Source organism: Phoxinus phoxinus, assembly GCF_949152265.1.
Source record: "Phoxinus phoxinus genome assembly, chromosome: 11".
In the NCBI taxonomy this organism is placed as follows: Eukaryota; Metazoa; Chordata; class Actinopteri; order Cypriniformes; family Leuciscidae; genus Phoxinus; species Phoxinus phoxinus.
The window spans coordinates 15,280,664-15,294,597 of NC_136886.1; the positions used below are offsets into that span (position 1 = coordinate 15,280,664).

Sequence of the window (13,934 nt, forward strand, 5' to 3'; positions counted from 1 at the left end):
TGGACGCCAAAACCTGTGTGTGTGTGTTGTGCCGTTAAATTTAACGTTATGTCATGTGACCTTAGAATTGATATAGTTGCATTTGGGAACTACAGGTATGCACATGTGTTTGTGTAGCTCTGACCTGCCAGTTGTCATGCCATAAAGCAGTAGTTGGATCACAGAGCGTGTCTGCGTGTTTGTGATAGTGTGCATGTGCGTCTGCCTGACTGCTTGATAATTGACATGCTGTAAAGCAGCAGGGGAAGGCTTGTTTGCACTGCCGCTCAAGGCAGCTAGTGGGGGGAGGACACTCTGTCAATGCACAGCCTGAAGGACCCAAACTTGGCCTGGCGCTGATGGCCTTGGTCTGCTAAGATATTGCAGCCATCTGGTAATGACACCCAGTCTGAACAAGGCCTAACAAGCCATAACGAGCACAGTACCAGGACTGAGCTTCGTCGCCTGCTCTTTGCCACAGACCTAGTTGTCGAGAACCACAGTGATTGCGTGTGTCTGTGTCACAGTGGCTGAATCATCATTCACATTGCTACAGTGTTTAGTAGGCAGATTAGTGAAGATGCACGTCAAAGGCGTTTCTGGGATTTCACTCATAGGGAGCTCGGCTTCCTCAATGGACAATATTTGGTTGCACTTTATTTTGTGATTTGTAGACTGAAGATTTGAATATACAGCATTTCTGGAGGAGAAATGTACCAAACTTTAACTTTTTTAAAGACTGGTAAGAGTTTTTGGTCTTCATGATTTGTTCCTCATATTTTAACTTTGGTGGCTTAAATGTGAAGAATATTTCACAATACCGTTCAAACATTCGGAGTAAATACGATTTTTTTAAGTCCCCTTGTAGTCAATAATTGTATATCTTAAGATGACAAATTAAAAAAAAAAATTCCTTTAAAATAAATTTCTTCATGCCTTAAAATAACTTTGTAATTTTACACCCTTGCCTCATTTAGTATACGCTGTCCTATGAATATGCAAATAAGCTCCGCCTCCACTCACTCACACCAACTCAGAGATCCACTCGTTGACAATCACACGTTGACGTGATTGGTAACAAGGTAGTTTATGACGTCAGAAACACCAGCGATTTCGAATCACGTTTTTGAGACTTGCTGTGTTAGAAAAAAGCGCCCCTATACCCTCATTCACTATTCCCTACATTACTTGAAGGAGTGAGTGAAAACGAGTGAGCGAATTCGGACACTGAGTGCGAATGGTTTCGGACACTATGGTTTCGGACACCACTACTTTAAAGATGAACTGAACTGAAAATAATCAACGTTGATAACGTGTTGTTTATGACAGTTAAAAGTAAATTACACAAAAAAAAAATATTACAAATATCAATATAGCTTTTTTTAAGCTACACAAAAACTGTTATAAGAACGCTGGCAATTTCGATGACGTCACTGGCATGGTAGGACCTGCGGTCCTGTATATTCGCTAGGTGCACAGAGCAAATACAGGAAAATTAGTCATTTTAATGGCATGGGTTACGCATTTGTGCCTGAGGGACAGGCCAGTAGTATGACTAGTACACATTTACGAACTAATCAGTGGCGTAACTTTGTTTTAAAAAGTGGGTGGGACAGTGGTTGCTAATACAATGCTAAATCAGATGTATGCATAATAACATGGCGATGTCCAGCAATCATTCTAAATAGTACATGGGGTTTGTCGTTAAATTAGATGTAATATATGTTGTCAGTGCCGAGAACTTTCGCGTGAGTAAATACACAGATCCGCCTATTTAACATGTGCCATAATGGTCCAGTGGTAGAACTTTCGCCAAACGTGTCAGAGGTTTTGAGATCAAATCCGCAGTCCCATAGTTTTTTTTCTTTTTTCTTTCTTTCATCATAACCGAATATGTTCATCAGTGGTTGTATATCAAGCAGGGACACGTTTGTGTGCATTATGTTTTCTAATTTCACCGGAACGAATAGAGTCCCGTGCGTCCGAGTGAAGACTGCGGTGTATGCGCGAGCCACTGCATCCACGCCACTGATCGCAGCAGCAATGAGCACTTTGATCACTTGATTTAATATTATTATGTACCAATTAATTTTGTCTCAAAATATTGCATACAGTACAAAGTTTTGTCTAAAATATGCATTAGATTGTATTTGCAATGTACATAGTCAATTATGAATGGAGCAATAGTGGTTCACGGTGTTATAAGAGGGAAATGCGGTTGGAGGGCTAGCCTGTCATGCACTCTTATTTATTGTATCCACGCACATTATGCATTTTAGGAAATAGAAACTGCTTATATATGTCGTGTGCATTTAGAGAAAATACAAAAACAAGCATGAGGTCCTGTGCGTTTTAGAAAATCGAGGCAGATAAATGGAAATTTTATATATTTTTAAGATGGAAATTTGATTGGACGAATTCATCCAATGGGATCGCTTGTCAAGTTAGCTGCACGCAAAGTGTTAAAACCAAAATAAATAAAGTTGGGGCGGGCAAAAAAGTTAGCTGCGCATAGAGCTTGTAAGTCCCGCCCCCTGCGCTAACCCCGCTGGACCTCAAAGTTGAAAAACCGTCAATGCAAGTGAATGGGAGAAAATAATTATTTTCTGGTCCCGTTTGAATTGTGCCATGAATTTGAACATATGTTGACTGTGAATTTTTTATATAATCTTTCGTGTGAAAAATGCTACAATTTAGCGGGTAGAAGTTTGATACGGGTAGACTTTGTGTGAGAGCACTTTGTGGACTACAGCTCTTCGCTGCTTTCGGCGCGTTTGAAACGTCAACACCACTAGCTCACGGCTCTTTGGTGCACTTCACCGCCTTCTTTCAGGGAGAGGACAAAATCGTTGAGGTTGGCGAAAACCACGGGTAAGTCAACTTTATGTGGTGACGTCACATAGGCGACATGTAGTCTTTCTCGTTATGTCTTTTCCACAACTGCTAGCCGACGAATCATACCATATACTGTCAAACTTGTAACATGAAAGATTATATAAAAAATTCACAAACAACATATGTTCACATTCATGGCACAATTCAAACGGGACCAGAAAATAATAATTTTCTCCCATTCACTTGCATTGACGGTTTTTCAACTTTGAGGTCCAGCGGGGTTTTACGGAGGGGGCGGGACTTACCAGCTCTATTGGAGTTTCAGTCAACCCTCACCAGTGAACGGAGTAGCTACCATGCCAGTGACGTAGTCAAATGTTGAAATCCAATATGGCGGCGCCCGTGCAACAACAACAACATTTTCAATGTACCATTTTATCCCTTTTAATAAATTCTGCCATTTTAATAATTGTACCAATGAGAATAAATAAAATATATCTGTTATTTCACCTTTACTCAAATTCCAGTTCAGTTCATCTTTAAGGGTATAGCCTGGGACGTGATTTCTGACATAGCCAGTCTTTGTTTCACTGCAGTTTTAAAGACAAAGTACTCAGTAATGGTGTTGCACATGGTTTGTCTTAAAGCATATAAAACACCACACAAACAACATTAAAAGCTTGATTTTCACCACAGGGGGACTTTATAAAAAAAATTTGCACTAACCCCAAGCTTTTACAGTGGACCCCGATTTCATAATTTCCTAAAATCAACTAAATAATCATGCAATGATCATGTAGTATACCACCCTCTCCATTGTGTGCCTATTACTCTTCCGCCTGCCAAAAAGTTTAGACCCCTGATTTGTGTTGCGTACCTAGATGCTTACGCTTACACCATGTATGCAGTAAAGCAGTCTGTGGTATGAAATGAATATGTCATTTTATGACAGTAGGTCTACTTTCACATCGCCAAATAAGTGCATTTAGTGCATGTAGCAAAAATCTGCAAAATGAGATTTAGCCAGTTAGTTGGAAAGATTATTTATGATGGTCATTAGCCTGGACAGAAGCGACTGCATCAATCATCTAAAAACCCGTGTGCTAACAGATACAAGCCCGTGCTTGTTTTAAATGCTGTGATCTTTCACACCCTGGCTTAATGAATCTCAATGAGCTCTCACGGTGTGAGTAGAGCTCATGTCATACACTACACTAACTGAGTGAGCGTTACTCCTCCCCAGCATATTATCATCTCAGAGCTAACGAAAAGCCTAATGAGTGTAATAAGAACGGGGAAACGGAGCACAGACAATGCTCATGGGATGAGGAGGCTCAACGCTGTGATTTTAACTTTATAATTGCTGTAATTGTTGTGCCTTTGTCTCATGATGTTTGCAGAAGCCAATGATAAACTCTTCGATCTGGACTCATACTGACCACAACGGACCTAAAGAAGCCACAAAATATCTGCAATAGACAGTAATGTCATCTTCTATTGACACGTCATGCTAGTCATTTTGATGTCAGTCCCTATGTAGCGCTTACTAATGACTGCACTGTACATTAATGAGTAATTTTAGATGTCTCATGGCAGAAGAATTATAGGCTTTATGCTGCTACAATAAAGCCCCCCATCACACAAACCCCCTAACTCGACTTAGCCAAGGAAAAAAGAAACTAATAACTGTCACAGATTGAGACGAAGGCTATAATCAGGTTCCTCCTGTGTTTTAAAAAATGGTTGCTTAGCGCTGTCACCAGTAAAGTGGCTGTGATTTCTAAGATTATTGTGTTAGCTGTTCTTTGTTCACGTTGTATTTTTTCTTTGTCGGATAAGAAAATGCTTTTCTATGCCTCATTTACTCTAGTTAAAAGGAAGGGAGGAATAAGGGGGTGGAGAAGGACAAAAAATTAAGTATAAATGAGATTAACTTCAATGGATCAAGGGCTTGTGTGCCACTATTGACAGTAGTTATTTTCTATTTATGACAACAGATTAGGGTAGTTTTAAAGGATTGTCAATGTAGATTATGGCACTACAAGTTCAGCAGCAGTTAAATGGTGGCAGCAGCAGTCTGAGGCTTCAGCATCCAATTAGTTCTTGCTAAACAATTTACTGGAAAATAATGGCATTTATAAACAGCATACTGTAAATTTCATAAACTGGATTTTGTGCTCAAGGATTCACGTGTATAATTGCATGTGATGTGCATAGCATGTTCAGAACTAGATTTTATGTGGAACAACATTATTTGCTAACATTTTTTTTTAAATTCCTGTGCAAGAGTGATAAACAGTTTTTAACAATTTGTCCTGTTATTAAAAATAATGTAAAATCCTTTTATGTTTGATAATTAAATGGACACGTTAATTATGTGAATTAATTGAATGTAATGGTAATTAAATAATTATTTTATGACAGGCTCACTGTACTGTCACGTTTTCAGGAATTAATCGGTTAATAAACTGAGAGCCATCTGCCAAGAGCCAACCCAACAAGAAAATCTGTAACATTTAAGTTTTAACTTTTTTTTTTTATTGGAATAAGAGGCTTAAAATAAAAAATAAATAAAAAAAGTAGGATTGGGACTTGGTTCTATCTGTCAGTGGTTGATTGGATTTTGAGATGTGGGTGTGGCAGATGAACAGATGAACTCGAGCTTGCCGGGGCGGGTTTTAAGTCCCGCATATGTCAATAAAATTACGAGTATAAATAAATTAAATCTGCACGAATGAATCATCCACAATAAGATCAATAACATGCATTTAGAAATCATTTCATGCTGTCTAGGGATGGGCAGCGAATAATCGCATCAAAAATAAAAGTTTGTTTAAATAATATATGTATGTGTACTGTGTATAATTATTTTGTATATATATAAATACACACACATGCATGTATATATTTAAGAAAAATGTGTTTATATGTAAAATATTTATATATAGTATAAATTATGTATAAATATATACATGCAAATAGTTCTTAAATATATATATATGCATGTGTGTGTATTTATATATACAAAATAATTATACACAGTACACATACATATATTATTTAAACACAAACTTTTATTTTGGATGCGATTAATCGTTGCCCATCCCTAATTCCGACTTAAAGTGTCATGCAGGAACATGGTCTATAAACAATAAACATGCATTGTGAATTACATGTATTACCATTAAAAATGTGATATAATAAATGTGATGATGTGTCTGCACTAGCATTGGACTTTTTCTTTTAGGTTCTGCTGTGTGTGTGCGCCCTCATTCAATCTGCTCTCGTTTCAGTGATATAACAAAACAAAAAAAATGCATCTACTAACATAAAGCTGCAATTTTATTTTATGTTTGATGTCATATAATGATGTTTTTCTCTGGCCTGTGTATGTTAATTTTTAAGTTTGATGAGTTTTTCCATTTGTGTTTGTTAGACTCGGCATGATCCACAATTTAATATTTTTTTTCTAGTGTCACACATAGGTCATAATACTCTTGTTGTTTTTTACACTCAATGTCCTTTTGATTGCCCTTTGAGTGTTTCATTAATGTTTTTTGTGTCTGTGTGTGTATGTCTGTGTGTGTCTCACTAGCCTTCGTAACTCTTCTAAATGGTGACCAGGCACAGGATGCCATCCGAACTCTGCACCAGACATCAATCCGAGGCCGTGACATCACCGTCCAGCTTCAGCCCACGGACTCCCTCCTGTGCGTCACCAACCTGCCCTACACAGTCACTGCCGGCCAGTTTCAGGAGCTGGTGCGTTCCTATGGCAACATCGAGCGCTGTTTCCTGGTGTACAGTGACCTTACGGGCCACTCCAAAGGCTACGGCTTTGTGGAGTACATGAAGAAGGACTCGGCCTCCAGGGCACGGTCAGAACTCTTGGGCAAACCGCTGGGTGACCGCGCACTCATGGTGCAATGGGCTGACGTCAACCAGCTGACCTCTAATGAACACCTCCACTCCAAGTGCCTATGCGTGGATCGCCTACCGCTAGACTTTGAAGATTCGGAGGAGCTGGCTCACATTTTTTCAGAGAGCTACAAACCCGTCTTCTGCCAGGTGAGATGTGGAGAAAAGTAGCAGTGGGTGTTTTTATTCAGGCATTTCACTTCCAGCGACATGACTGGGAAATAATTAGTTTATAAAACAATTGATTTTGCCTTTGAAGTAAGGGGGATAGCTTTTTTTTATCAAACAAAGAAATTGTTGTTGTTGCCATTTGTAGTCTTTTAAAGGGATACTTCACCAAAAAAAAATAGCATTTACATCTAGGACTTTCTTTCTTCTGCTAAACACAAAGGGAGAAGTTTGGTATATTGTATCTTTTGTTCATTTCAATATAATCAAAATTGAGGAGGATGCAAACTGTCAGTCTCCAGAAAATGACATAAAAACACCCATAAAATTTTGTCAGAATAGAATTAAAATATCAGCTTTTCAGTGATTTTGATTACCGGTAATTGAAAAGCACCAGCTCATGCGTGTTATTAGTTAGAGAATCTGACTACATTGATCATGCTGTATTTTTTTTATTCACTTAAAACAATTGGTTCATAATGTTTATTTGATTGAGGATGAGACTACACTGATTGTGCTGTAACATTTTAAATCACTAAAAAGAACCATAAGAATCATTTGTTTGGTAATCGGACAACACTGACTGATTGTGTTGTATATTTTTTATTGACTAAAAAACGGCTCATATGAGACTTATGGAGACTAACACTTTATTTTGATAGTCCCCTTTAGACATTCTAATGACTATAAGTAACTTTGCAAGTAACTTATTCTACTAACCCTACCAGTGTTCTAATACTATATGAGAGTTAAAGTTCCCTTGGCCTTTGGAAGTAAAATAGCCCCACATCATCACATACCCGTTACCCTAGATATTGGCATGGTTTTATTTCAGTTAGCCTAATAGCTGGTTTGATTTGCATTGAGAGATGATCTTATGGAAATTACCCAATGCCAATCTCTAGGTATGGTGAAGGGTATGTGAAGATGTGGGGCTATTTTTAATTCCAAAGGCCAAGGGAACTTTATCAGGATCATAGTATCCTGGATCCATGAAATAACTGGCCTTTACAAATAAAAATCTGCCTGCCTCTATGTGAATTTAACATAGGGGTGTCCTGACTTATGCACCCTGTATTTTAAGGAAGAACATTTATTTATTTACGATACATTATTCATTCACAAAGAAAATTTGTGTCCTTAAAGATTGAAGGAGTTTTCCTAATTTTTTTAATTAAGGCATTAAGACAAATTTCCAAAAGATGATTCTTTTTATTCCTCTTTTTAGTCAACTTTAGCATGGGTGTGTTCACTTATGCTAAGCACTGTAGGTGCAACATTACTTGTAGTCAACAGAATGTCTAAAGGGGACCAGCAACCGGCTCTTAAGAGTTATTTGTTCGGGAATCCAGCTACACTGATTGCGCTAGGTTTTTCTGATTTACTTAAAGGTGCCCTCGAATGTGAAATTGAATTTAACTTGCCATAGTTAAATAACAATAGTTTAGTACATGGACATGACATACAGTGAGTTTCAAACACCATTGTTTTCTCCTTCTTGTTTAAATCTCGTTTTTGAAAAACACCCCTGAAAAACGGGCGAATCTCCACATAACACCAACTGTGACGTAACCGATGGGATCATTAATATGTACGCCTCCAAAATTTGCATAAGCCAAGCCCTTTCAGAGATACGGTGCTACCGGGTGCTACACAGAACTGCGCTGCGCAGGTGAAGCACACAGACACACACACACGCACGAACGAACGAACGAACGAACGCACATACACACACACACACGCACACACGTGACTGTTAAGTTCGTACTGAAAATAATGAATAAACTTACCACTCCGAAACGTCCATTTGCATTCTACAAACAACCGCTTGTTCCTCAAACTCTGCATCGTCGTCTGAAACCGGCTCAAACATATACGGTTGTACACCGAGGCCGTTTCTCAATACCAAGTACGCAAACTTCGGACTTGCGTCCTTGGTAGTTCAGACTTGCCAAGTTCGACTTAGGAGAACGAACTCCTGAGGACGAGAGGACGCAAGTCCGGTTATTCTGCAAATGGGACAGCGGTGTTCTTGATCGCGTCATTCAGCACGCTCTGGCTACTCCGGTTATCTCTTTATGTATATTTTTATTTAGGCAACAAAAACGAAATATGGTATAAAACAACACTCTGCCTCTTTTCATTTAAAAAAAAAAATCTTAAACACATTAAATGGCCACACAAATGTGGTTCAGGCAACGTGTACATTGATTATCTTCACTAGCCTACATATATTTATAACAACACGAAATATAAAACGCAACCCTGCTTCTTTTTGTTTTCATTTTTAAAATATGAAACATTATTGAACATTAAAACTGACATTTAAAAAACAGAGACGGGGTTGTGTCATTTTATTTTATTATAGCCTACATGTACAGTGAAGAGAATGTATAATAAAATAAATATAAAAAATATTATATATATTTTTAAATATATAACTGTCAGCCTAAAATAAAATTACACAATTGACTCTTTTCGTTAAATGTCAGTTTTAATGATCTGATATCCAGTATAAAAGTATAAGTAAATAAAAATAAATAAAGCAAACAATTCAGTCAAACATAAGTCAGCTTAAAATAGCCTATAGCTCAAGTTAAATAGCCTAAATATATACAATTATGAAACTTCACTTTGCCCTCAGCCAAAACGATTTGCCATGGAACAAATTATAGATTAATGAGACCAAAGATCGCCCGTTAGATATAGGCTACACAAGACAAATAATATCTCATGTTTAACCACTAGACTAGAGACAGCAGAGCCAGCGGCAAACATCAGAAGCACTAGCCGAGGAAAAGTTGTTCCAGTCGGGGTTATTGAGCGCTGAGCGCCCGGTGATCGCCTGGATCTCACAACTCCGAAACCGTCAGATAAATTTTTTCAAATAGGCGCTATCTTTATAAATAAACCACAGATTTGAGCTTTAAACAACTACATTCTCGACTGAAACACTCTTAGAATTACATTTCGTGACACGATAACAGTAGTATTTTGATATTACGCCGGTTTTCTCCTCTGCCATTGACGCTTGCTGGTGGGACGAGATGCATTCTGGGATACCTGTCAGTCTCAAGTCTGCACAAGTCGCCTCTACATGCATCCTCGGTAAAAGGGGCAGATCAAGAACACATCCGGGGATTTGAACTGGACTTGGCTAGATGTGAACTTTTGAATTGGGACAGTACTTGGGCAGCGACTGATGACGTTTCACAAGAACACAAGTACAGACAAGAACGCAGATTGAGAAACGGCCCGAGTCTCTCCATTTGCACGTCGGACCTGTTTGCTGTGACTCTCTGAGCTCTTGTAATGAGCCCGCAGTGAAAGAGCCAATCAGAGCAGAACTCCTCATTACTATTCATGACCCTTCCAAATAAGGTAAAAACAGACCATTTCATTCAAGGGCCAATTTATAGGGTTGGAAATTGACCTGTAAAACCTTTTCTGGACATTTTAAATGGCTTTTTAAGCCACATACCCTCTATGTAGATATCAGGGACAAAATTAAAATATTATTTCAACACATTCTAGGGCACCTTTAAAGAAATGGCTCATAAGAGTCATTTGTTTGGTAATTAGACTGAACTGTTTGCACTGCATGTTTTTGATTAGCTAAAAAAAAGAGCTGGCACATAAGAGTAATTCATTCAGAATTATGACACCACCGTGATTGTGCTGTATGCTTTTGATTTGCTAAAAAGAATCAGCAGATAAGAGTCATTCATTTGGGAATCCAACTACACTGTGCTGTGCTTTATATATATTTTCTCGCTTAAAGAAATGGCTCAAAAGAATCGTTTGCTTGGTAATCAGACTAAACGGATTGCTCTATATTTTTATACACTAAAAAGAACCAACTCATAATAATTCACCAAAAAAGGCTCATATGATTCATTTGTTCATAAATCAGACTAAAGTGGCCACAATATTTTCATTCTGTTGAGAATAAACGTTCGAGAACCATTCTTCATTTCCATCTATTGGTACTGTTTTTTTTTATTTTTATTTTATTTATTAAATGGACCCGGTTCTAAATACAAACCAGTTTTCTGTTGCTGACCTAGTCATTAGAGAAGTACTAATGATCTGGCTTTTGAGGTTGAGTTCTGTTGGCAGGTTTGGTGACGAGGACTTATGCGGAAACCCTGCTTAGCTTTCTCTCGCCACTGTGTTAATAAGAGAGAGCTTTTCGCCATGCAAACCTTCTCCAGAAATCAATACCTCCCAGGAAAACTGCCTTTAAGTGCTGATGCAGGATACGGTTTCCTCAAGCTCCATCCTAATCAAAACCATTAAAGCTAAAGGGCAACACTGACTTTAGATCTGCAGTTAGGGTGAACGCCAGCCAACACAGAAATCAATATGCTACACCCTCTCAATCCCATAAAGCTTTGCAGCAGCATTAAACCCACACCATCTGCTGGAGCGTTGGAGATGCATCAAGCTCTCAGGACTTTGACCTCAAATTGCATCACAGTGCTCTCAGGCCTCTTTAATACTCAAGCTTTGCTTCAAGAATCAATAATGGAGCTCTCTGAATATTGCCACCACCCCACTACTGTACAGAAACGAGATCTCGATGAACTGCGCAAGTGATTCAGCTCATCTGTGTGCAGGAGATGCCGGAAAACAAGATGCAAAATGTGCCTTATGTCAACAGAAAATGTCTCATCAATATTTAGGAGGTTTTATGATCTAAAAGCTTCTTTCAAAACTGCCCAGTGATTGGAAAGAGTGACTCTAGTACGGTAATGTTCTCCTAATTGAGGTTCTTCAACACAGCTGTTTCAATATAAATATAAAATAGTTATTTCAGGGTTTATTCAGTGGTTTTCAAACCTTTTTCAGGTGGTGGATCACTTCAAAAGTAAAACTAAAAATGCAGACCACCTAAGACTCCAAACTATCATATATGTACGGTAATGTATAATTACCCTTAGTTTATAGCTTATATGCTGAAATATCATTACTTTTACAAATTCATAATTTTCTTGGCTGCTTTTTGGTTTCATTTAAATTAAATAGTAAGCTTATTATCCAGATAAAGTTAAATGAGCCAGCTGGCCACTGTTTATCAAGTTTAATCAACATGAAGTTTAATTTGCATCCACTAACTGAAAGTTAGTTTCTGAAGTGAGACAACAGCAAACTATCACAAATGAACTGTTAGTTTATTAATAAGTCATTATTCAAATTACTGCTTATTGGCATTTATGAATATTTTTTATGCTTGAAGTATTATAAAAGTATGACTTATGCATTATATATATTTTTAGTTTTACTATTATGTAATCGGAGGCGAGAAGAGATGGAAGAGGGAGGGGATGTTATTTTGATGAAAGATTATGAGGGAATGTGGATTTAAAAAAAAACAATGATGTGCACAGATGAATAATTTATAATAAATAGACTACTGTAATGTTCTATAAAAAAAACAATAATCATCAAATTGACTTCATGGCAAATTTAAGTATTCAAATGTTATTAATGTACACTGCACATTTGAAGGAAAGTCATACTGACATGAGGTTGAGAAAAGGATGACTTTTACTGGCTTATTTGAAGTGATGACCTGGTAATGTTTGACTCCACAGATGCTGCAGAAGTTTATTTCTCAAAGTCATTTTCATGTGATATGAAATGACAACACTCTTGAGTTTAGTTGGCAGGAAATGTCAGCTCCATTATGTGTTTGAAAATGCATCTTTTTTTCTCTCTGGCATCTCACCTCCCACTTTGTCACTCATTCATCTCGCAGCCCCCCTCCCTTCTGTCAACTCTTTTCCTTTTGCCTTTCTTTTTGAGAAAGACAGCAGTTATGTTATTAGATGACTCAGCGCGTTCATGACGGGCATATTCTGACCCTGGCACATATGAGGGACACATACTGACAGCTGGACACACACGCATTCAGATATATTTAGGTGGACGTGATTAATCGCATATCGAGAGATTAGCCCAGTGGTTTCTGAAAAGATTTTGCTATTGCCTCTTTCTGTTTTTCCTCATCCATTCGTCGCTCTCTGTTTGTTTATCTCCGTGTTTTCCTTTGGACTGATATAAAGGTCGGCTCATCTGCTGACCCGTGACCTGACACCCTCGCTAGATTTTGAAGGCTGTCACACACACACACACACACACACACACACACACACACACACACACACACACGTCACTTTTTAAGACAACCTCCTGCTTGAATATGGTACATGAATGAAGACACGCATAGTAATATGCTTTTAAAATAAGTAACCATGAATGTTTTATGAAAATATTCATATTGATCCCATACAGATTAAGTGATCTGTTGTTTAATGCTACTGCATTATTAATGACCACATGTAGGTCATTTGAAAAATTTATACATCCATTTGGTTGTTTGAATGCTTTTTAAATGCACCCCTTATTGTTTAGCTGTCCATGAATTTTTGCACTGCTTTTATTTTTCCATTTTATCAATATGTATTAGAGTTTGCATGAGTGTATGTGTCGGTTTCTAAGTTTATGTCCTTTCCAGGTTGTGATGATATTCCTCTTATGTATTTAAAAGGTGAAGTGTTCAACTTGAATGTTCAGTTTGAATGTTCAGTTCAGCTCCAAAAATGTGGTCCGATTTCAAAATATATATATATATTTTTTTCTGTTTAGACCACTATTATTTTAGTATTATAGTATTATAATATTTAGTAATATGTGGAATTAGCTTTTATTTTTATATTTTCTGTTTTCATTTTCAATTTAGTTATATTTTTATGTGTATTTTTTATTAGTGCTGTCAAATCGATTAATTGCATAACACACATGGCCCTATTTTAACGATCTGAAACGCAAGTATCAAACGCAAAACGTAATTAACTTTGTGGGCGGATCCTGCATTCTAAAAGGGGTTGGTCTGAAGTATCTTAATTATTCATAGGTGTGGTTTGGGCGTAACGTGAAATAAACCAATCAGAGCGTCTTCTCACATTCCCTTTAAGAGCAGGCGCGCTTGTTCCACGGCGGATTGCTATTATAACGGCAGATTTGCCAGG

At 37.7% G+C, this 13,934-nt stretch overlaps 1 protein-coding gene across 1 annotated transcript in view; it reads left to right on the forward strand.

Annotated features, from left to right (window-relative positions):
- Positions 1 to 13,934, forward strand: part of raver2 (ribonucleoprotein, PTB-binding 2) — a 73,083-nt gene that overhangs the window by 29,553 nt on the left and 29,596 nt on the right. Inside the window, exon 3 of the mRNA XM_079629178.1 lies at positions 6,410 to 6,882. Coding sequence (XP_079485304.1) covers positions 6,410 to 6,882 — 473 coding nt within the window. The remainder of the gene's footprint in view (positions 1 to 6,409; positions 6,883 to 13,934) is intronic.